The sequence below is a fragment of the Babylonia areolata genome, chromosome 24 (assembly GCF_041734735.1).
Source record: "Babylonia areolata isolate BAREFJ2019XMU chromosome 24, ASM4173473v1, whole genome shotgun sequence".
NCBI classification, from domain to species: domain Eukaryota; kingdom Metazoa; phylum Mollusca; class Gastropoda; order Neogastropoda; family Buccinidae; genus Babylonia; species Babylonia areolata.
Window position 1 is genome coordinate 17,310,938 of NC_134899.1, and position 26,692 is coordinate 17,337,629.

Sequence of the window (26,692 nt, forward strand, 5' to 3'; positions counted from 1 at the left end):
CTCTAGTGGTGGGTGGTGTGTGTGTATGTATGTGTGTGAGAGAGAGAGAGAGTGTGCATGTGTGTGCATGCATGTATGTGTGAGTATGTCTTAGTCCTGAGTGTGTTTGTATGTGTGTGTGTGTGGGCGTGTGTTTGCATGTGTGTGTGTATGTCTGTGCGTATGTGTTAATGTGTGTGTGAGTGTGTTTGTGGGGAAATTGGGTGGATAAGATATGGTTTTGGATGAGAAGCGTTTGGTCCATACACAAAACCAGTGTAAATATTTATCAATTCAAACAGGTTTAATGCCCTCAGAATGTCAGATTTCTTGAACTGAATAACAATATAAGTGCAAAATCATTCAATCCACCTCAATCAAAAGCACAGTAAAGGCACTTTACCTTATTGTTTTTATTATCTTCATTTGACATGATTTCTAGTTTCAAACTAATATGAAGAACAATAGAGCAAACTGAAATCACATTAAAACTGTGTACAGTTAAAAAGAAATCACTGTAGAACATTTGACACTTTTCCAGCATAGTAACAGAGTGAGTAATCAGACCTTGCACACAAAATTCTGTAATTAACGTAAAGAAAACTTTTGTTCATTCTCCCTGAAAGAATGTCTTCTGCATTTGTCAGCTAGAACTCCCATGTCCACTTGTATGTACAAGTGGGTTTTTACATGTATGACTGTTTTTACCCCACCATGTAGGCATGCCTCACATGGGCTCTCAGTTTATCGTCTCATTCCAATGATTAGACATCTGTCTGATTTTCCGGTCAAACTTGGAAGAAAGGGTGAACCCTGACCATAACATACACTGTATTGGCAGAAAGCATCCTAACCATGTCTGCCAACTTCCTCCACATCCATGTGGCAACAAAATGTTCTGCGAAAAGGTTCTCTACAAACACCAAAAGAACAATGCTACAGGTTCACTGGTGCCTTACTGATGCTGCCAACATTATTACAAAAACGTCTAGATTCACTGCTGCCTTTGTCTCACCCTTATCTTATAAAAAAACCCAAAAAACAAAACAACAAAAAAAAAACAAAAAAAAACAACCTTCCTTAAGAAATTACTAGTCTTTGCTTTTATAATTTTATAACTAAAGTGTTATTTTATTACTTCTGTATGTAGAAGACATAAAGGGCATCACCACTAACTGACTAGTTGGGTTAAAACTGATAATATTGATAGTAATAATTTTTCTTCTTCACAGTTAACTATGTGAAACATGCTGCACTGAAGAACTATGCACTAGATCAGATTCTTCCAGGTCTGTTAGTTTTATGCTTTAGACTGAATCTCTGCAAATGTTCTTGTAATAGTAACATTTCTAATTACATTATAATAATTTTATTACAGATGGTTCATTATAAACAAAACACAACCTGTTTGAGAGACAACATGAATGCTTGCTCATTGGACAAAATGTGACACACAACATAATCCAGATTTAACATGACAAATCGATGTGAAGACATTTATTATCATTGCGTCCTGCAATATATTTTTTTTCTTTTCTGTAGGGTGCTGCTGAAAGAAGGTCAAGCAAAACATTTCATAATTAGAACTAGTCATGGTCAATGGCACATTTTTCACTTCCACAATTGGGTTCAAATCATATTGTGTACAATCCAGCTGACCATAAAAGAGCCACCTGACAGCTGAAAACATACTTTAAAAAGGCAAAAAGATATGAAGCATTCTGGATAATGAAAATAACAAAAATAGAAAAGACCATATCAAAACCAGGCGCACGTCAGCCTATGTGAAGATTAAACCAACTGAAAAATGTTCACTTCTTTCAAAAACTTGGAAAAAGAATCTGATCAAACGCTGCAAAATAAAGGGTCTTCATGAAGTCAGCAGTGAAGTGTTTGAACAATAAAGTGTTTATGCTTTTCTTCTGTGTTTGTGGGCAGCAGTTCTCGGATATGCTTGAGTGGTTTTTTGTTGTTGTTTTTATCCCACTATGTAGATAGCATACTCTGTATTATGTGCTTTTTAAACACCACAGCTCAACAGTCCCTCACTGATGCTATAATAAACTGTATCAACAAATTATAATGATAACTGTAGAACTTAAAACATTTCATTCTCTGCGTTTCTCATTTCAAAATGGACATACCCTTTGAATGCCTCTTCTGTTAAATGGTGCTGTCAGATGCTTTTGAGAAGCTTATCTCCATTATAAATACAACAAATCACAAAGGGAGTCCTATTCTTTATTTCCATATGAAAGTGGAACTCATTACGCATCAGTCTGTGTAAGTTCATGCGTTACTTCTCAGAAAAAGAGAAGATATAGTGTTCTTGTGTACATAGTACTGACATTTTTTTTTTTCTAGGCATATGGAATACAGCTGATCTCATAAAGTGTTGGCAGTTATGGGGCTAAAGTCATATACAAAACTGTTTATCCAACACAGCGGTCAGACACCATCTTGTATACTGTCAATCATGGAATGCATTTGTTTAACTTTCTCGCTCAGTCACACTGCAATACTCTGGAACTTGACCGATAAAGCAAAATAGGACATTTAAAGATAACTGTGTTCACTGTGATTTTCATTTACACAACCAGTTTATTTTTGACCAAATCCACTGATGTGAATGATTATCATTAACACCCAACACCCTTTTAGATTGTATACAAAATTATTTAATCACTGTCTGGCAAATCAGAATAATGCACACATGGTTTTTATTTGATCCAACAAAACAAAATATTTTCTCTTACTCCAAACCATAATTGTTTTCAAGAACAATTATTTTATAATATTCATTGTTGATATCTAGATTAAAATAAATTTCAAATAATTTCTCTGTCACCTGACATATACTCATATCTTATATATACTGTGCTCAAACAATTTTTATAACTCATCCTTTTCTTCTGAAATATGAATCTATGTTGCATGACATGTGCACGCATGTGTTAGTATGTGAAAGAGATCATGTTTTTGACGGAGCATAATCAGGTTTATTTTGCAACCTGTGCATTGTTTAAATCCATTTAAACATCACACCCATTACCCAGCTTTCTTTCACATCCTGTTTATTATCCAAACATTTCGTTTTACAATCTATTTATTCATTTATGACCCAAACGTTTCGTTTTACAATATATCCATCCAGTTACACTTAGTCTCTTTATACATTCATCTGCAATCTCTCTCCATTTCTCACATGAACGCGCACACACATTATGCACTAACACAATGTGCATATGCAAACAAATACACATGTATGCGCATAAAAAGTTATAATATATCCTATATGAATAGTTTCTGTTAATACTGAGTTTGCATAGAATAATGTCTTTTCTCTTCATTGTATTTTCTATGAACATTTTTCTCCTATTCGTAAACTTGAGCACAAAATTTAATATACTATCATAAGAAACTACAACAACAAAATTTCACATCATAGAATTAGCAAAAAATAATAGTTCAGTAATTTTTCAACACACACACACACACAAGTTATGTACATAATATTTGCATGTACAAATATCACAACTCTCAACTATGAAAATATGTGACTATTGCAACAGTTTTACCCAACAATGATATCATTCAAGGGAAAATTTGACTTTCCTTTTTCAGTACTTGCTTTTGTTCACTTACACTCAAACCAAAAAACATTCTCACAGCATTAAGGGTATACTGAACATATACCATCATATAAGACAACAAAAAAGAACAAAAAAAGAACAGGGGCTTGAATTAAAAAAAACCCCAACAACCCCACAATAATGGTCTTTTATTCCACCCTTTTTCTTATTGTGTGAGGAAAGTTTTTTAATTCTTAAAATTTTTTGAAAGCAGTTTTGAGCCAGGAGAGAAGCTGAAATTATAGACATATTTCATTCTTCCCCTCATCTCTTTATTAACAATTTCAATTGTTTGTCTTCTCATTCTGGAATTTTACTTACTGAAAAATAAAAAAAGGGCAACAATTGTTTAGTTGTTTTGTGACTAGTTTAGTATTTAGAATTTTCATGTCTCATACATACTTCTCCCGTTTTTAGTGTGACTGTCGAGTTCTTTTCTTTTCAATGAAACTAGTGTCACATCATCATCACCCAGTACACAAGCAGTAAAAACCCTACCAGGCATCTCACAGGTAACTGATAAGCAATTCGCTAACAAAAAGTGTCCTGCTAAACGCTTGTCTTCATTAGCGCCCACAGCAAAACCCCTACCAGCTCTACCAAGTCTCTCACAGTCTCACGAGTGAGTGACAAACAATCTGCTAACAAAAAGTGTCCTGCTAAAACACCTTGCCCTGATTAGAGCTTTCACATCAAAGACCCTACAAGCTCTACCACGTTTCTCACAGGCGACTGACAAACAATATGCTAATAAAAAATGTCCTGCAAAATGCTGATCAAAAACCCTACTGGCCCCTTACAGGTGAGTGAAAAAGAAAAACGCCAACAAAAACTGTCCAGCTAAAACTTTGCCCCAATTAGCTTCCACAGCAAAAACCCTACCAGCTCAACCAGATTTCTCATACTTGATGGATAAACAATACACCTGCAAAAACCTTGCCCTGGACAGCTTACACAGCCAAACTTTGCAAACATGTTTCGTAAAGAACCCCCCTCCCCCTCCCTTCCTGCCTGACCTGATCCCATCTGGAAGTTGTGAAATGTTCCCTCAGTTCAGCGCAGTTTGGGAGGCGAGGTGACTAGGACTTGGCGAGGGTTAACAGGTCGGGGACTCCAGTGATCTCAAAGTCCAGCAACACCTGTCCGAGTGCCTTGCCCTGCAGCATGACATTCAGTCAGTCAGTCAGGTGTGGTGTTACTCAATACACTGTGTACTGCTGTGTGTGTGTGTGTGTGTGTGTGCGCGTGCATGCGTGCGTGCGTGCGTGCGTGTGTGTATTGTGTGTGTATGCATACGTGTGTGTATGCATGTGTGTGAAGTGTGTGCGTGACTTGTGTGTAATTGTGCATGTTTGTATGAAACTAGGGTAAAGCCTGAAGTAAAAATCAAATCAACAACTTTTACCCCTAAATTTTTCACACAACCCATCTAAAAAGTTAATTAAAAAAAGAAAGAAAAAAATGATAAAACCACCAGCAACAGACAGTCTTAACCATGACACAGGTAATGAGGAAAGTGGCAGAATGGTTAAGATGCTTACTTGCCAATACAGTGTCTGTGAGGGTCTGGGTTCAATTCTCGCTCTCGCCCTTTCTCCCAAGTTTGACTGGAAAATCAAACTGAGCGTCTTGTCCTTCAGATGAGATGATAAAGATAGGTCAAGATTGCAGCAATACACATGGCACACTGAAAAAGAACCCATGGCAAAAAAAAAAAAGTCTTGTCCTCTGGCAAAATTCCGTAGAAGAAATTCACTCTAATAAGCACGCAAATATATCTGCATGCACTCAAGGCCTGACTAAGCGCGTTCGCACTGCTGGTCAGGCATCTGCTGAGCAGATGTTGTGAAGTGTATATGGTGAAACCTTCTTGAGAAGCTGAAACTGAAACTGTCCAGGTAATTACCTGAGGATCGCTGCGGAGCGATGCAATGCCACCGCCCCCGAGAGCATTGTGGAGAAGGAAGTTCATTCCATCCACACCAGGTACGTCAAATCTGAAAGGAAATGGATGTGACAGCAAAGTGTTCAGAAAACAAAAGTGGTTTGGTTGTTGATCAACCAAAGTCATTCTGATTATCCTGATGATGAGCATTATTTGAATTTTTGTTATCTTATTTGTGAGGCTGGTGATTCTTTTGGCAAAAATTACAAACAGGAAATGGCACATACCACTAAATCATTAAAAAAAAATCACCAAAAAACACAATTGGTGAAACCTAAAGTATAACATTTAAATATTAGCAAACTGTATGCTCAGTATATCAGTAATTAAGGACTATGGCAGCCAGAACACACCTTTCCACATTGACCCCCTGTGTGCTCTGGAACAGGTGAGCAAAGTAGGTCTCCACAGCATCCGCTGTCAGAGCCTGGCGCAGGTAGGGCAGGTAGGCTGGGTGGCGAGCAACCACACCTGTACAGCAACAGAGAGGAAGTTTATCATTGTTGATTGAAGCCCAGCTGACCACACAGGGCCACATCAGGACCAAAAACACCGTCAAAATTAATCCAGTACAACCTGAAACAAAAACACCACCAAAACGCACCTGGAAATACACCTACATGGCAACAGAGAGGGAAACTGTCACCACTGATTGTTGCCCAGCTGGCCACAAAGGGCCATAACCAGACAGGAAATAACGCCATAAAAATAAATCCCATATAACCTGACCCCCACACCCCACAAAAAAACAACAACAACAAACAAAAAACAACTGGTTAAGAACATCTGGCACAAGACATAATGATACTTAATATAAATTTTCCATATAATGACAGACATACAAAACAAAAACAAAAAATGCCACTGTGCAACTAACAAGTCCAAGGCACACACAAAAAAGAATTCATCATAATACAAATGCCCAATTATCTAGTCCAGAAAAAGACAAAAACAAAACATTATCTACAGAAAATAAAATAAAGGTGAATGGATCCGCAAAGCAGAAAATGAAGGAAGAGATGACATAAAGAAAAGAACAAATCCAGAAATAAAGAAACAAAAAATGGAGAAATTTCTAATACAAAATTTCCAGATGTTTCCTGACACATCACATGGTTCAGGCCCTGTTTCAGCCTGGTGCTGTGTCCTTGGGAAAGGCACTTGGCTCAAATTTTTCTCACTTCACCCACGTGCGAATGGGTACCTGACTTCAGCTGGGGAAGGTTAATACAGTGGAAGGACAGGATTGGGGCCGCTTTTCCATGCCAAGCCCTGGACACAGTGGATGTGAATTCAATGCCCCCATGGCTGTAAAAGGCTATGGGAGCTTTGTCCTCTTCTTAAAACCTTACATGCAGGAGCACAGATCACAACAGGTGTAGCCACCTTTCAAGGCCTGACCACTGCACATGACTTAGGTGACACTGGACTATTGTATGTTGGTCAGTCATGTCTGACTGTGGCCATCAGAACAGCAGAGAAGGCAACTGCTGTCCCGACTATCTGGGCTAGAGAGAGAGAGAGAGAGAGAGAGAGAGAGAGAGAGAGAGAGAGAATATATGTATGTGCATGCGTGAGTGTGTGTGTGTGTGTGTGTCAGCGTGTGTGTGGATGTGCGCTCACATGCATGTGTTTGTGTATGTGTGAGGGCATTGTGAAAAGAAACTGTTAGCTTATCTGTTTACCCTCAATAAAACCTTCAGGTTAGAGTTCTCTCTCTCTCTGATTTTGTCTCTTTCTCACTCCTCAAGGCCTGACTAAGCGCACTGGGTTACTCTGCTGGTCAGGAATCTGCTGAACAGATGTGATGTAGCATATATGGATTTGTCTGAATGCAGTAAAGCCACCTTAAGTAACTGAACTGAACTCTGTCACTTTTTTTCCATCAACCAATTCACACATCTGTGCACACACTAAACCCCCGGCACCGAACACAGACCGATATTAGCAGTGTTGCCCTTGTCTCCGCTGCGTGTATAGGCCAGGTCTTCCAGACGGTAGGAGAAATGTCCGGTGGGCAGGGTCTGTTCTGTCTCCTGATCCCGGCCGTTAGTGGGGGGGTAGGCCTGGGTCAGGTACTCCGCTGTGGGAACGCTGGCTGCTTTGTAAGTCTCCACAAACTCGTTGTTCATCTCAATTTTGACCTGCAACCATGTAAATGATGGAACCCTGTAACCAACGAGTGCAGCAGCCTCAGTGTTTGAAGTCTTGGGCTTCAATCTCTGGGCCCTGGGTAACAATGTTACTGCTGGGCACAACAGCATGAGCTTGGGATTTCAATCTCAGGGCCCTGTGTTCAAATCCCAGTCGCCATGCCTTAAAGGGTGGAGATTTTGCTGATTGTCCCAGGTCAACAGATGTGTGGACCTGCAAGTGCCTGAATCCCCTTCATATGTATATGCATGCAGATCACATACACACATTAAAGATCCCGGAATCAATGTCAGCATTCGATGGATCATGTAAACAAGAACATACCTGGCATACAAACCAAAACGCCTGCACAATAATAATAATAATAATGGTATTTATATAGCACTGAATCTTGTGCAGAGACAAATCAAAGCGCTTTTGCACCAGTCAGTCACACGCATTCATAACTCTAAAACTGTAGAAACTAAAGACAAGGAAGAGGCAGGCAAGGGAGGCTATCTTGAGAAGAGGTGGGTTTATATGCACAAGTAACTCTGGTTCTGAGAGGGGACAGTAAACATAAGAAGAATATAAAGCTTATAAATACATGTACATATAAAGCCATAGCAAAGCTGCAAAGTGGAAGGGGTGGGGGTGTTGGAAAGGTTAAGGAGGAGAAGAAAGGGGAGGTGATGAGAGAAGGAAACTAATTTGGAGAGAGATTTACCTCCCACTATACTGCACTGTTTTGGGTTTATTTTGTCACAACAGATTTCACTGTGTGAAATTTGGGCAGCTCTCCAAGGGGAGAGCAAGTCGCCACAGCACAGACCCACCCATACTTTTTCTTTGTTCTGTCTGTGACTATATTTGTTCCAATATTAAAGGGGATTTGTTGTGCAGAATTTTGCCAAGGACAGCCATGTTGTTGCAGTGGCTTCTTTTATGTGCTGAAAGTGCATGCTGCATACCGGACCTTGGATTATTATCTCATCAGAAAAACTAGAACAGAATAGAATAGAATAGAATATGTCTTTACTACCAAGTGTACCGGGGTCACAAGGAATATTGGGGGGCAGGGGGGGGGGGGGATAGATAGTACATGGCAAGATACAAACGTAAATTGAAAATCATATACAAACACAGATACAGTAGAAATTAGGATACATACAAGTGCATATCAATATAAAAAATTGTGCATACTCACATGTGCACGCACTGCACACACACACACATACACACACATGCACACACAAACTCTCTCTCTCTCACACACACACACGTTTGAACAGAAGCTGCATATTACATGTGAATGGGGTTGATGACTAGATCTTCAGGTAAATGGTTGTTGATTGTGCAATTCTATTTGTCATACTGGATTTGTTTGAGAGACAGGGCATTGACTGCTTTGGGGAAAAAGCTATTGGCGAAGCGACTGGTTTTCATCCTTATATTTCTGTACTGTCAACCAGAGGGGAGCATCTCGAAAATCCCAAAAGCTGGATGTGATTCATCCTGGCTGATTCATTTTGCTTTTTTGAGTAGCTACTTATAATATATGTCTTCTAGAGAAGGTAGATCAGCCCCGGTAATCTTGGTGGCAGTTTTTACGATTCTGTTAAGGGCTGCAACTTCTGCCTTGGAAAAGTTTCCATACCAAACAGTAATAGCGAAGGTTAGCACACTTTCAATGACTGCTCGGTAGAAATCAACCATGACTTTTTTTTTTTTAATTCAGAACTTTTTGAGGCGCTGAAGAAAGTACAGGCACTGTTGTGGTTTCTTAACAATTTTTTTCCGTATTTTTCTCCCATTTCAAATCATTGGAAATGATCAGTCCGAGAACTAGCACCCAGACCACCACAATCAAGGTCTAGTAAAATTCACAGTTTGTATATAGGACTCAAACTTGTGGGCCCTCACTTCCGAGTCAAGTACATCACCACTAGGCCATCACTTCACTGCTGTTCTTCAGTGGTCTCATGCTGCTCCATGACTTCACACACACACACACACACACATACACACACACACACACTCATATCACACTCACATTCATATAAATATATACACACAATACACACACACATACACAAATGCTCCTTACCTCTACATTGTTTTTGGGGTACAAAAATGAAAACAGTTTCAGCACTGGAGACCTATGACATCAGAAACACACACACACACACACCACTCATGAAACAAACTAACTGACAGACATCATCACCTGCACACAATAATGACACATGGTACACATTCTTTCTCCTTTTGATGTTTCAGATGTTCTGAGAATTGAGCTGTGAAAAATTAAGACAAACAAAAGCTAAGATAAACCAACCAACTACACAAGAATGACACCAAAAAGCTATAAAAGTCATTCTGTCAGCAGAAACACATGTATCTGTAAGTCAACAACTCAAATACAACCAAACACACACACACACACGCACTGACACAATCACACAACTTAAAACTTTGTTGTTACCAATATTAACAAAATTACTCATAAGAAAATTTCATTTCAAGCATCAACTATATGGTCTACTGCATACGAACCATACTGTGCACAGACAGACAGATACAGCACTAATACTTGAAACGATGATAACAACAACACTTGACAGACAGTAACATTTAACCCCTTGACAAGCTGACGAGTGTGCTCATCAGTGAAGGACTGTCATCTCCCTGGGATAGACTGAACTCACAGGACAGGACGTCAGTCACCATTCTCTATTTGCACTTCTTCCTCTGGATAATGCATTACTTTTGTTCATCTCAGTCAACGACTACAGTTAACTCACTCAGTACGGCCAGTCCTCTCTTCTCCTCTACACAGACCCCTCGGATGTCCAGTGGGTGTCTCAATGATCCAACCTTTAGCTTCCGTCGTCAGAATTGTGGTATTCTTTGTCAACATTCACATCTTCAGTGTAAGAGCCTTCCGCTTGTAATATTTTGATGGTGGTAATTGGGGAGAAACGCTGTTAACGTGGTCTCTTTCGCCGTTCGTATGGAGAGAGTTAAGAAGACACACAAAAAAAGTGCTTTAAGTCACTGCACACTGATCTCTTTTCATCAAGGCTGAGCAGTCGAGGGGTTAAGATGATAACACACCACCGACACACAGACACTTACACCTTGGGTCTTCCTCCAATGACACCACACAGTCCTGGTGCTGTTTGAACACAAAGCAAGACAACACAATGACTTCAGGAACTGCACAGAGAAAAGTGGTGTCAAGAAGAGCACAAGACAACACAACACAATAACTTCAGTTACTACACAGAGAAAAAAGATGACAACACAATGACTTCCGTTACTACACAGAGAAAAGTGGTGTCAAGAAGAGCACAAGACAACACAACACAATGACTTCAGTTACTACACAGAGAAAAGTGGTGTCAAGAAGAGCACAAGACAACATGACACAATAACTTCAGTTACTACACAGAGAAAAAAGATGACAACACAACACAATGACCTCAGTTACTACACAGAGAAAAGTGGTGTCAAGAAGAAAAGACAACACAACACAATGATTTCAGTTACAACACAGAGAAAAGTGATGTCAAGAAGTGCACAAGACAACACAACACAATGACTTCAGTTACTGCACACAGAAAAAAGATGACAACACAACACAATGACTTCAGTTACTACACAGAGAAAAGTGACGTCAAGAAGAAAAGACAATACAACACAATGACTTCAGTTACTGCACAGAGAAAAGTGGTATCAAGAACAGCACAAGACAACACAACACAATGACTTCAGTTACTACACAGAGAAAAGTGGTGTCAAGAAGAGCACAAGACAACACAACACAATGACTTCAGTAACTGCACAGAGAAAAGTGATGTCAAGAAGAGCACAAGACAACACAACACAATAACTTCAGTTACTACACAGAGAAAAAAGATGACAACACAATGACTTCCGTTACTACACAGAGAAAGTGTGTCAAGAAGAGCACAAGACAACACAACACAATGACTTCAGTTACATACACAGAGAAAAGTGATGTCAAGGAAGAACACAAGACAAACACAACACAATGACTTCAGTTACTACACAGAGAAAAGTGATGTCAAGAAGAAACACAAGAAACACAACACAATGACTTCAGTAACATCACAGAGAAAAGTGATGTCAAGAAGAGCACAAGACAACACAACACAATGGACTTCAGTTACTACACAGAGAAAAGTGATGTCAAGAAGAACACAAGACAACACAACACAATGACTTCAGTAACTCTGCACAGAGAAAAGTGATGTCAAGAAGAGCACAAGACAACACAACACAATGACTTCAGTTACTACACAGAGAAAAGTGGTGTCAAGAAGAGCACAAGACAACACAACACAATAACTTCAGTTACTACACACAGAAAAAAGATGACAACACAACACAATGACCTCAGTTACTACACAGAGAAAAGTGATGTCAAGAAGAGCACAAGACAACACAACACAATGACTTCAGTTACTACACAGAGAAAAGTGACGTCAAGAAGAAAAGACAATACAACACAATGACTTCAGTTACTACACAGAGAAAAGTGATGTCAAGAAGAAAAGACAATACAACACAATGACCTCAGTTACTACACAGAGAAAAATGATGTCAAGAAGTGCACAAGACAACACAACACAATGACTTCAGTAACTGCACAGAGAAAAGTGATGTCAAGAAGAAGACAAGACAACATAACACAATGACTTCAGTTACTACACAGAGAAAAGTGATGTCAAGAAGTGCACAAGACAACACAACACAATGACTTCAGTAACTGCACAGAGAAAAGTGATGTCAAGAAGAGGACAAGACAACACAACACAATGACTTCAGTAACTGCACAGAGAAAAGTGATGTCAAGAAGAGGACAAGACAACATCTCACCAACTTTCACTGACATAAAGGGAACACACTAACAAGTCTGCACACACACCTGGACCACCTCCTGTTGCATCCACACACATGACTGTATATTTGCACTCATACACACACACACCAAGAGAGGACAAACAACACCCTTTGTTCTCTTTTAAGACAATAAAATAATCTTCAGAAACATTTTGAAACTAAACCGCTAGGAAATTTTTTAAATCTGAAATTTTCAGAAACAGTAACTTAAAAAAAAAAAATTAAACATTAATCATTTAAAAAAACAACAACATTTTTTCAAGAATGCTCAGACCCTCTGTTGCATAAGCATCAGTGATACAGATGGCAGATATAACTTGATCAAAAATAAAAGTCAAATCCTTTCCTGTTTGTGCAAAAAATTCAGCTCACTGGTCAGCTCAAACTGAATGAATTCAGTGTAAATATGCATGAGACTGGCTGTGCGCCAGCTTCATCACCAGAGATGAGTAGCATGGTTCACAATCCCTGCCCACACCAGTACACCATGTGCTTGTGGAGCTATTATGCAGACTGCAATGAGAAAGTTGGTGGGTAAGCCAAAAATGAACTTGTTGGAACAGGGTTTTTTTTTGCAGCTTTAACACTGGAACAAAGTGTGACCATACGAAACAAAATACAATTAAATCAGGGCAACTGGAATCACCGCCTGTCCACAAGCACCCACACTTACTTGAATACACTGACACACAATCAATGCACACATTTAAGTATATATAAAACATGTCCCCTGCCTCATAAAACACATCACCAGCTGTCCTCCCCCACTCTTCCCCTCCACACACCATACAGACACCCCCTCCCCCCCCCCCACACACACCATACATACACATCTACCCCCAAACCACCACCCCAAATACACACACACACACAACTGATAGATATTTACCATTTAGGTTAAAAGATGTTACAGTGAAGGTTCAATTTGGTCTGGACTGCTATTGTTTGTGTATTTCAGGCTTCTAAGAGTATATATGTGTGAATGTGGGGAACAGACAGTACAGTGCACCCCACTCACCCATGCCAGTTCCTGCAGGAGCAATTTCACGGGCAAAGAACTCCAAGGCTTTCTTCTGATTGTGAGTGACGGCCAGCCACATCATCAGTTCTCTGGTGTCCTGAAACGTCAACACGACAACTGCAAAACGACACACTCACTTCACCTAACCCTCTGAATTCCTGGGTGAATATGGGGCTGTGGTTATCATTCCTCCAATGTACATGGTTCTGGAAGATTCTCTTTAGCTATGCCCATGTCATTCCAGCAGCTGTCACCTCAGTGTCAGTTCTCCAGTGCCATGTCTGCCTTGGTCTAACCATTTTTCCTTTGCCCTGTGGGTTCCAGTCGAAGGCCTGCTGGGTGAAGTAGGAGAGAGAATTCTGCAGGTCTGCATAGTGTGGCTATCAACCCCCACTTGCTTTCCTTGAATTTTGTGTTGATCGCGATTAGTCCCAGATATTGATGCTGAAGATTAAATCAGCCATCTAATGTTAAAGACAGTCCTGAAACATCTGTTCCCCCTCAAAACAGAGTGTCACTGCCTACATGACGGGAGTAAAAACAGTCAAAAACGTGAAAGCCCATTCGTGTATACTAGTGAATGTGGGAGTTGCAGCCCATGAATGAAGAAGAAGAGAAAACATCTACTGAAAAATGTCTGGAATCTGTCTGTGTTGGTCTTGGTCTTCCTCTATGCTTCAGAATCCACAGAGCAATATTGACTTCACGTTGGTGTTAAAGATTCTGATGCAAAGTTTGAAGCTCACCTACAAATTGTCTTTGTAAGCAAGCAAGCCAACACCACTATATCATCTACATTGTATTCCTCAGTTACAATTATATACTTGTTACAAATAACAATGTCAAAAATCTGATTTTGTTATAAATAAAAATATCAGAAATCTTACACAAGTTTAGAGCTAAAAGAAGAAACCAAACCACCTGAACAACAATGAATGAATACATACATACATAAACAAATTATCAAATAAATGAATGATTTATAAATGTTTCATAATAACAATGTAAGAGCTCTCACCTGCCTTTTCCCACGAGGGCCGTACATGTTCTCTGTCCCCAACAGTTCTATTTTGCAGTCAGTGAAGTCTTCAAGGTTGAGCTGGTGAAAAATACGACGACACCTGCAAACAACATCCGTTCTGCATCAACCTATGACTAATGACTCAATGAAGAAGAAAACACACACCTGGTTTTAAAATACAAAAGACAAAAACAAAAACACCACATACACAGGCAAACATGATCATGTAATGGCTTGAACGGCAACATTCCAGATCTATGATTTAATTTGAGCGAAAGTGTATGTATGTATATATGTATGTATGTATGTATGAATGAATGAATGAATGCATGTGTGTGTGTGTGTGTGTGTGTGTGTGTGTGTGTGTGTGTGTGTGTGTGTGTGTGTGTGTGACACCATGAAGACACCACTGTCCTACCTCTTCAGGATTGCCTTGGCCGTTTTCTCTGCCTTCTCACTAGCCCTGGGTCCTCCCACTGTGGCAACTGCTGTGGACCGGTATCCAGACAGGTGTGTGGCGCTCACCTGCCCAACCATCCACCATTATCAACTTATCTAAATCAGTTGCAGTGTGTGTGTGTGTGTGTGTGTGTGTGTGTGTGTGTGTGTGTGTGTGTGTTGACTGCTGTGCAGACAGTTGTTTCTTGTTGTTTTTATCTCTTGTGTGTTGGTGTGTAGGTGATGCAGTGAACACATAGCGTAATTCCTACAAAAGGAAATTTATATATGTCCTTATATAAACTAAGTTCAATTTCACTCATGAAATAGCCTGCTTTGAACATGAAACCATTATTGTTATGTTTCTTACTGTCTTTTTCACATTTTTTCTTTATTTTCTTATCCCTTTGTTGGGTGAAACAACTAAGAGTTAAAGTGTGGTCTTTCACTTGTGCATATCTGCATGTGCATGTGTATGAGTAAGCAAAGTGCTGATCTGCACAGAAAAAAATAATTTGAACCTATCTGTATGCATGTGTGTGCGTGCGTGATGTATGCTTGTCCATGTGTGTGTGAATTTGCAGTGTACGGGATGCATGCATGTGCACATGGGTGTGTGTACATATGTACATACACATGCTCACAAGTATGCATACATATCTGGAAGTGCAGCTCCAAAACTAAACAAGCATTCTCATCTTTCTTCCGTTACAAAACACAACCTTAACGCAACAGAACTTACAGAAAATGCTCCCACATATGAAAAGAAACTGCATCATCATGACGCTGTCTCTGCGTTACGAACATCTCACCTTGTATTCTCCAGAAGGGGGGTTCCCTCTTGCACCGGTGACAAACACGGCATCCTGGGACAGCTCTTCCACTCCCACATTGGTGAAGTCACACACAACGTCTGGCAGGAAGTACAGGGCAGGGTTGCCAATCTCGTACAACAGCTGTTCGCTAACTGTCGCTTTGGACACCAGACCGCCCGTGTTTGGGGGTTTGGTCAGAACGAACTGACCATCCGCACCACACTGAACCACTGGGAAGCCCATGTTGTCCCTGTAAATGAGGATCACTGTGTTTACGATTTAGAGTAAAAAGCAGGCAAAACATGGAAGACACACAGAGATGCAGAGACAGAGTGTGTGCCAGTGTGTCTGTATGCAGGCCCTTCTGTGAATGTACCTGTGCTCCATTGTACACATGTTTATACATGCATGTGTGTGTGTGTGTGTGTGTGAGTATGTATTAGGCTGTGAAATACTTATGTGTGCATATCTATGTGCAAGGATGTACACGTGTACATGTGTGTTTGACAAGTTACCAAATTAATCACCATAATAAAGACATACACACAAAGGGAAGGGGAAAGTCCAAGATAACTAAATAGGAAAACAAACAAATGAACAAAGCCAACGAAAGAGAGCTAAACAAGCAAAGTTACGAACAAGCTGCACCATAAACAACAAAAGGGACATACCAGTCCTTGACCAGGTGCCAGTCAGTGAAGATGCCACCTGTCGCCTGGGCGCCACACTCCACCAGGTGACCGGCCAGGCTGAAACAGGTGTGCACACCTGTCCTTATTATCACACTACTCCCCCCCACTGCCATCATTTTACACTGGTAATTTGACACACATACTAAACAGACATCCAAATGGAGAAAAGTGTATACAGAAAAAAAAGAAAAGAAAAGAAAATAGGGCTGTGAACTAAGACTCACTTTGATAAGAAGTGTCAATGTTTCAATCACAGGTTAATTTTCTGAGACTCCAATAAGGAGTGTCAAGATAAGTGTCCATATCTATCAATCAATCAAAAGATTTGAAGCCATTGGGTCATCTTCAGTTCCGAGTCTTATTTTACAACTCGCAGTTTTTCAACACACTTTCTCCATTTGTAAATTTTATTGGACTCACTTTGATGAGAAGTGTCAACCTTTCAAACTGTAGGTCCATCTTCAGAACGGAAGACAAACCTATGGTTTGAATATTGACATCTCTTATCAAAGTGAGTCTTATTTTACAGTCCGCAGTTTTCTTTCAGACTTTCCCCATTTTTATGTTTTATTGACTCAGCAGTCGTACTGCCATTCATAAAAAAAAATCATACAGGAATAATACAGATTCCCATCTATACAGCTTCCTGATGTGAACAGGCACATAGACCAGTTTCATGACTTGCCGGACAGATGGGAACAACATCATCCAAAAGGTGAATGTTTTGGATCTTCATTCTGAAGGTTCTGGATCTGAATCACAGTAAAAGCAGCTGGTGAGTAATGGGTGGAGATTTTTCTGATCTCCCAGGTCAAAGTAATCATGTGCAGATCTCCTGGTGACTGAACCCCCTTCATGCACACATAAATACATGCAGAACATCAAATATATAACATTAAAGATCACACAATCCATGTCAGAGTTCAGTGGGTTATGGAAACATGAACATACCCAGACTGCACACCCCAGAGTATGACTACCTACATCGTGGGTTACATGCAACAGTCCACTCATAGATATGAATGAGCATGGAAAAAAAAACCCCAAAAAGCCTAAAGCATCAACAGCTGCTTCAATATTTTTCTACTGTGATAAAAGAAATGTGTATAGCACACATAGGACTGAGTCCTATTCACATCAGTACAGCAAGTCAAAATGCAAAAAGCATGAAGAGTCAAAAGTCAAAGCAGGTGATCTCATTCCTCCCCACATACACATTATTACAGTCAGGTTTCGAGTGGACAAGCGTGGGAAGAAAAATTGTACCTTTACAATGAAACCGTTATCAAACATTCTATCATCTCACACCATGTCAAAAGAAGTAACAGACCAGGTAATGTTGAACATTTATTAATACATCCTCTAAAAACATATGCTTGTGGAGGAAGCAGCTAAAAAACAACAACAGCTACCATCACTGGAAATTATTTCAACATTCAGACTTTAAAAACCACCATTTTGAAACTTACAGGAATACTGATTTCCCAACACAGACTCACATCTACACAGCTCCATGTTAATGGGCACACAGACCAATTTCATGACTCGCCTGACTGAAGGGTGCAACAACGGAGTGATGAAACAACAGCACTTTCAATCTGAGGGCCCTCAGTTTGAATCCTGGACATGGTACTTGGTGGGTTAAGGGTGGAGATATTTTCAAAATTTCCAGGACACAGACATTCAGACCAACTTGTGCCTGACCCCCTTCATGCCGAGCCCTAAAAATTGAATACAGCTGCCAGCATGGCAGGATAAAAATGATCAAGTACATAAAAGCACACTTGTATGTGTACGAGAGAACATGGGAGCTGCAGCCCACAACACAAAACAATATACTGAAGAACTCGTCTGACTCACATACCTGCCAGCAGCCAGCAGATCATGCTGATTCATTGTCCAGCCAAACTGAAACCAAAGGAACCCATCAACCAGCCCATTTTCAATTTAATATGACTCTTATGAAAAAGAAGCAGGTGCTAACACATACATATATATTTGAAACAAATGCAATGACAGTGAAACTATTTGAACAGCAATTCATATTTTCATTACTGTATGCTGGCATGCAGTTTAAAGCATGGATAAAGAAATACTCCAACTGATCAGTTTATCTCTTGTTATCTGTTCAATTCTTTTCTTATTCAACATTAGCACACGTAACTTCAGAGTGATCTGACAGCAGCTGACTCATGAGCATCAACTTCATGTTCAGGAGAGGTTTTCATATTCTAAGTAAACATTTTCATTTCACATTTTCGTTATGCATATATACATAAGGAAAATAAGAAATACATACTGGATATTGCCTGACAAGTTTAGATGTTACATATGTCATTTCCATATGATGTTGACGAGAGGTTGTGGTTCTGTGAGTTTTGTACCTAAGGTACGACTACGAGTGAGTCTGTGGTTCTCTTGAATTTTAAACCTGATGTATGAGTGAATTTGTGGTTCTGTTGAGTTTTGTACCTGATGTATGAGTGTTTGTAGTTGTGTGAGTGTAACACATGATGTATGAGTGTGGTTGTGTGAGTTTTATACCTGATGTATGAATGTTTGTGGTTGTTTGAGTGTTGTACCTATAATGTATGAGTGTTTGTGGTTGTGTGAGTGTTGTACCTATTGTATGAATGTTTGTGGCTGTGTGAGTGTTGTACCTGATGTATGAGTGTTTGTGGCTGTGTGAGTGTTGTACCTGATAAACGAGTGTCTGTGGTTGTGTGAGTTTTGAACCTGATATATGAGTGTTTTAGGTTGTGTGAGTTTTGAACCTGGTGTATGAGTGTGTGTGGCTGTGTGAGTATTGTACCTGATGCATGTTTGTGGCTGTGTGAGTTTTACACCTGGTATATGAGTGTCTGTGGTTGTGTGAGTGTTGTACCTGATGTATGAGTGTCTGTGGTTGTGCGAGTGTCGCACCTGATGTATGAGTGTTTGTGGATGTGTGAGTGTTGCACCTGATGTATGAGTGTTTGTGGATGTGTGAGTGTTGCACCTGATGTATGAGTGTTTGTGGATGTGTGAGTGTTGCATCTGATGTATGAGTGTTTGTGGATGTGTGAGTGTTGTACCTAATGTATGAGTGTTTGTGGTTGTGTGAGCTTTGCACCTGATGTATGAGTGGGCCGAGCACCAGTGCACTGTCCACACATCGCCCTGTGATGACCACGTCCGCCCCCAGGTCCAGGGCACGCACAATGGGACCGGCCCTGCAAGGTAAGCGTGCACATAACGTACATGTGAGCTGATTATGAAGATACATTCAAGGTGCATGATGCATGCAAATGCTGATGAAATACATGCAATGTTATGAACAGGTGTTCTTGGTGATGAGATGTGGTCATGGTGAGATACACGTAAAAATAATGATGAGACAGGTTCAAGGTGATGATGAGATACAAGGCAGGCGATGATGAGATATGTTCACAGTGATGATGAGATACAAACACGATGATGATGATGACACGGGATCAAGGTGAGAGTGAGATACATGTAAGATGATGATGAGATGGGTTCAATGTGATGTTATGAAGGTGATGATGAGATACAGAGGATGAAGGCCACACAATGGGTGCATTACCCCAGGTAAGCGTTCATGCTGTGAACACTGTCTGGAAACATGTCTCCCGAAGACATGTCTGTGATTCCCTGAGTTTTCAGCTCCCCAACCTGGAAACAAAACATCAGTCATTTGTTAGGCTGTGATGAATACAGAATGAAAAATTACTCATAAATAAAGATTTAACATTACTCATAACTGAAATTTAACAGTCAATTCCTGATGTGTTAAACATCAAGTTTCATTGGTTCTTTCTTTATTGAAAATAATTGTTTCATCATTCAGCACTGAGTTCATAAAATGCTCAACAAGCACACAGTCATGAGTTATCTTTTAGAGCACTTAAAAAAACTCAATCTCTGAAGCAAATTATCAACAGAACACTGAATTTTCTTCAATGACCACTTTCCTACGGGGTATGTGATGGAGGTACACCACTCACCATTTAGTGGTGTTCAAAATCTCCAGGGAGAAAAATCACAATCCACTGACTTCTCAAACCTGCCAAAGGCAGGATGATTTGATACTCTTCAAATCAAATCAAATGTTGCTTACAGCCCAGCCAACAACATGTCCTTAATGTCACAATATCAACATTCATCAAAAGACGGGTGCAAAAGCTGAGTGGTTTAAGCATTCAACTTCCAATCTAAGAGTCCTGGGTTCAAATCCCAGTTACGGTGCCTGGTACATAAAGGGTATAGATTTTTCCAATCTCCCATGTCAACAGATGTGCAGACTTGCTAGTGCCTGAACCCCCTTCTTGTGTGTACGCACATTACAGATCCTGCAATCCATGTCAGCGTTCAGTGGGTTATGGAAACAAGAACATACCTAGCATGCAGCCCCCCCACCCCACCCCCAAACCCTATCCCCCCAAAACAGAGTATGACTGCCCCACATGGTGGGGGGTAAAAATGGTCATTAACGTAAAAGCTCACTCATGTATACAAGTGAATGTGGGAGTCCAAGCCCACAAATGAAGACAATGAAGAAGAAGAAACATTCATCAAATGGATTAGCAGACCATTAGAAAAAGCTCAAAAAAATTCCACAACATCCTTGCAGTCTGAAAACTTATTACTGTTCTTTATTTTCATTTTACATTGTTGGGCATATTTTGCAAAGCATTTTTCACAGCAGCAGTGAGTTCGAATTCCAGCATTTTTCACAGCAACACTGAGTTTGAATCCCAGAATCAGTGTCTGGTGGGTTAAGGGTGGATTTTTTCAGATCTTTCTGGTCAACAGATGTGCAGACCTACTGGTGTGTGATCCACCTTCACGTGTATATGCATGCAGAAGATCAAATACAAACAGCAAAGATTCTGTAATCCATGTCAGCATCCAGTGGGTGATGGAAACATGAATGCATAGTAAGCACATCCCTGAAAACGGAGTATGGATGCCTAGTCATACACAGTCATAGTTATATAATCCTATTTGTACACATGAGTGAACATAGGAGTAGCAACCCATCAACACAGAAGAAGGAGTAAACAGCTGTTGGCTATCAATACCTGATCTAGTTGTTTTATTCCAAACCTGCAGCAGCTGTCACCAATAATTTCAATTCAATATTCAGCACTTTCAAGAACAAACTTGCATATGAGATTTTTGCATTAAAATTTAATCAATCTTGAATTGGTACGGACAAAAATATAAATAATAATGAATATCCATTTCTTATCATTGTGAGTTTATATTTTAGACAAGTGTCAATGTTTTAAGTGCATTTTTTATGGACAATCTCAGATAGATCTTGTATCATTTGTGCATCAGTCGAAGATTCTGATTCCTGTTATCTTAGCTGCCAGCCTGCATTATCTTATTGGACAAACTTACTAAAACATGAATGTAATCATGTAGGAGCTATGTCTAAAGAGTTTAGCTCAAACCTGTGCTAATAAGCTGGGGGAAAAAACTTTGCTGATGATAGACAGACATACATACATACACACACAAGTATATGATGAATAAAGACCAGGACAGCTGAAAGCACAAAAATATGTTTAAAAAAACACCCCCATTACAACAAATTTCAGCTAAGATATATATATTTGTATTCATTCACAAATTTGTATTTGTATTTCTCTGTGTGAAATTTGGGCTGCTCTCCCCAGGGAGAGCGTGTCACTACACTACAGCGCCACCCATTTTTTTTTTGGTATTTTTGCTGCGTGCAGTTTTATTTGTCTTTCCTATCAAAGTGGATTTTTCTGCAGAATTTTGCCAGGAACCACCCTTTTGTTGCCGTGGGATCTTTTATGTGCGATAAGTGCATGCTGCACACAGGACCTCATTTATCATCTCATCCGAATGACTAGCGTCCAGACCATCACTCAAGGTCTAGTGAAGGGGGAGAAAATATCGGCGGCTATGCTGTGATTCGAACAAGCATGCTCAGATTCTCTCGTTTCCTAGGTGGATGCGTTACCTCTAGGCCATCACTCCACATGGCCATCATTCCACAAATGAGAGACAGCTGATAAACAGAAAGCCTGACAATTAAAAAAAACAACAACTACGGGTTGATTCACATCAGTTTCCATTAATAAAACAAATAATTCCATGAGTAAAACGAAAAGAAAATCTGTATCAATACCAAGAATGTCTTCATTTATATCAAACTACTTCCTCAAATAAGGGTGTCAAATTCAGACTGCTAACAAAAAATCTGTATCAATACCAAGAATGTCTTCATTTATATCTTACTACTTCATCAAATAAGGGTGTCAAATTCAGACTGTTCCAATATTTTTCCAAGAAAAAAAAAAAAAAAAATCCATTGATGTAGCATGCAGTAATCCCTTTCTATATCTTTTAATGTGTAATATAACCAGGAATTGAATGCATGTGAAATAAAACATTACCCTACAGCATCGACAGCTTTTCTTAGTATCAGTATGTGTTCTGGTACCGGAAATAAGTGAGGCTTATAAACCAGTGCGGCTTATGTATGTATAAAGTTCAATTTTTTCCAAAATTTAGTGGGTGTGGCTTATATACCAGTGCGCTCAATAGACCAAACTTTATGGTAATTCTTTCATTCAGGCTTCTCTCCTCTTCACAGCATGTTACCATGGAACATGCTGCCACCCAGTTTTCCTTTTTTTCCCATGAATAGTAAACAAATACTTGACCTGAAAAACCTGATTAATAATATGATTTCGATTTCACCTGAGAAGACTAACTAATGATACTTCAAATTAATCATATTTTCTGCACTACGCTGCAGCAGAGCCAGATGGCACACTCGCCTGTGGCATGAGGTCATCACCACTGACAACAGCGATGTTCAGCTGTACTCCCGCCTGTTGGCACACTGCCTGCAAGGCCCGTGCACAGCTGGATGGATTCACTCCCCCTGCGTTACTGATGATTTTGATTCCTGTACAAAAACATGTATGGCCCTCATCCAGAGCTCTCAAAATGCAGTAGTTCTTGTCAGACAAGCCAACTGTTGCAATAAAATATGAAGCTGATTGGTGTACAAAGTGTGTGAGTGTGTGAGTGTGTGTGTGTGTTGTATGTGCATGCATGTGTTTGCGTGTGTGTGCACATGCATGTATACTAGTTAGAGAGGGACGGGCTGCAACAGAGAGGAAGTGACAGACCACTGGCCAAATGGTTAGAGTGCTGGATTCTTGTCAGTCTCCTGAATTCGATCCCTGGTTTCAGCACACATGGTGGGTTAAGGCTGGAGATTTTTCTGATCTCCCAGGTCAACATATGTGCAGACCAGCATGTACCTAAACCCCCTTTGTGTATTTCTGCATGCAGAACATAAAATACACATGTTAAAGATCCTGTAATCCATGTTAGCGATCAGCAGGTTGTGGAAACAATAACATACCCAGCATGTACACCCCCTGAAAATGGAGTACAGCTGCCTACATGGCAGGGTAAAAACAGTCATACATGTATAAGCTCATTTGTACAGTATTCTAGTGAACATGGGAGTTGCAGACCACAAACCAAGAAGAAGAAGAAGAAGAAGAAGAAGAAGAAGAAGAAGAAGAAGAAAGAGACAGACAACACAAAAACTGAGACTGAGAGAAAGAAAAACTGAGACCTCAACAAAAACTGTTTCAAACTTGCACACTTCTGCAGACAAGTAATCACCTTTGTTCTTGATATCTTTGATGAAGGGAGCCATGGAAACGGAGATGAAGTCTGGTGCGTATCCCAATTCCTGAAACCAAGGCAGGAATTCTGAGTCATCATTCTATCATCATGCAAGCTTTTCAGAATTTAATCACAGCATTTGCTGACATTCCATGCACAATCTGATGCATGATTGTTTTCTAGATAAGGAGCATACACAGCAATGCCTATATCTTACTTTGTTTTCAGTTTCCACAAATGCGAAGCTTCCTATTCTTGCAGTGTTAGACTTTTAAAGTGCCCAGGTATTTGTGCAAATGTGTGTGTATGCTAGAGTTGGCCTGTGTCTGACATTGTGAGAGAAATGGGGAAAGAGAAAGAGGGATAGTGGCAGGAAGAAAAGAAGGTAAAGAGAGAGATGAAGATAGAAAGATGGAAAGAAAGAGTGTGTGAGTGATAACAGGCACAATAGCTGATTGGTGAGAGTGCACAACTTTCAGTCTGAGGATCCTGGGTTTGAATACCAGACTTGACACTTGGTGAATTAATAGTGGAAATAGTTGGGGTTTTTTCAATCTCCTAGGTGTACAATGCATCATGTACAGTGGTGCAAGTGCAACAGTCATACAAGTAAATGGACACTCAGAAAAAAAGTGAATGTGAGTGTTGCAACTTTTGAACACAGAAGTTGAAAGAATGCATGCCTAAATGCACAATGGTGTGTAGTGTATATGCATGACTGAGAGAGAGAGAGAGAGAGAGAGAGAGAGAGAGAGAGAGAGAGAGAGAGAGAGAGAAAGAGAGAGATGTGAAGGAGAAAGGAGAAAAATTGTGTCCATACAAGTCCATGTGAACATGCATGGTGTATACATATATATATATATACATATATATATATATCAAATATGTGGCAGCATAACATGTCCAAAACACACATGCTCACACACACATGCACACAAATGCACAATCATATGCACACAGCACCTGCATACACCCACACATTCATACCAATCTTCTGATATCCGTACAGGATTTTTGCGTTTTGCAGCAGTGAGCAAAGACATGGTGATCTCTGAGAGGTAGTCAAAGACGATGTAGTCCACTTTGGCGCCATAGATTAACTGGGGAGCTGAAAAGAGTAAAACAATGTTAAGACATATTATATTCAATAAACATTTTGCAATGTCAATTTCTTAACTGTGGAGTGTGGGAAGTCACAAGAAACCATTTAAATCTGGGGAAGTGGGAAACGTCAGTAAGAGGCATGCACTTAACAGTGGGTTTGTTTGCTAGCTTTTTTTGATCAGCTGTATGATTCACACTATCCACAACAATGGGTGCAACAGTGGAGTGGTTAGAGCATTGGACTTTCAATCTGAGGGAGGAGCGCGAAATTTGGCCAAACAGAGCAAACCATAGGCCTAGTTTGCATCAGTTTGACATGGTACAGTATATGACACCAAAGGTTCTTTTATATGCTGCAAACAGGACCTCTCTTTATCATCTCAACAGACTGATGATGTCTCCATACAGGATAGCGCTGAGCATACATACATTATAGACCTTCAGTTTATAGTGTTTTCTGTGAGGATGTCTTCTGCCATACATACTTTTGGAGCTTCCCCATGATGGTGTCAGCCTCCCCTACCCTGGCATTGGTTTCAGCATCAATAAGGGACAGTTTGATGGAGATGGTCAAGGCCTGCTTGGCGTGTTGGGTCTATGTGAAGGTTAGACATCTGCTGCTGCTTAATTTTGAAAAGTGATGGTGTTGTGTTTTTATATGTCCAAAAGCTCTGACACCTCCTTGAAACTGAAACTTTTGTAGCTTTCAGCAGCCTTGAGAGAGGGGCTTTCTTGAGGGGTGGTGGTGGTGATGGCAGGAAATTTCACTGTAATTACATGAGAATTTACAGCAGCATCAAACCGATCATGCCAGTAATCTACGGTATCAGTTTGCCAGTCGAAAATTTGACACAAACTGAACTTTGGACCAAAGGGCAAACCCATGATCAAGTAACATTTTTGATAAGGAATTACACAAAGAAAAACACGGTAGCAAAACTTCAGCAGTCATATAGTCCAGCCCCTTCATCCTACCTGAAATCTGTATTTAAATCTAATGTGTATCTTAAAAAAAATTTTTTTTGAGGGTGGTTACAGAGGGAATGCATTAGTGTGACTGACAAACTGCAGTCATTTGTGTTTGTCTAGCAACACACACCTGCAACAGAAGTGTCTCCCCAAAACCCACTTGCGCAGCCAATTCGTACGACTTGGCCTTTCAACAAATGGGTATGGACTGCACGAACACATCCTCTGTTGTTCCGTAATGAAGCTAGCAACACGCGCGACAGTCTCACGCTTGGACTTGGAAGCAGCCGACGCAAACAACTCGCCATCTTTACTGATTACGTAT

General features: G+C 40.0%; 1 protein-coding gene across 1 annotated transcript; it reads right to left on the reverse strand.

Moving 5' to 3' along the window:
• Window positions 1-373: 373 nt before the first annotated feature.
• LOC143298571 (uncharacterized) lies at window positions 374-26,675 on the reverse strand. The gene is made up of 18 exons (XM_076611450.1): window positions 26,498-26,675; window positions 25,302-25,402; window positions 24,292-24,361; window positions 23,427-23,557; window positions 20,189-20,277; window positions 19,718-19,817; window positions 18,470-18,513; window positions 16,585-16,662; window positions 15,911-16,163; window positions 15,079-15,185; window positions 14,658-14,760; window positions 13,637-13,736; window positions 10,828-10,867; window positions 9,797-9,848; window positions 7,496-7,700; window positions 5,910-6,027; window positions 5,518-5,608; window positions 374-4,768 (listed from the first exon to the last, which is right to left on the reverse strand). Exons 1-18 carry the CDS (start codon window positions 26,673-26,675, stop codon window positions 4,691-4,693), a joined length of 1,938 nt encoding a protein of 645 aa, XP_076467565.1. The 3' UTR covers window positions 374-4,690.
• Between the last annotated feature and the right edge of the window lie 17 nt (window positions 26,676-26,692).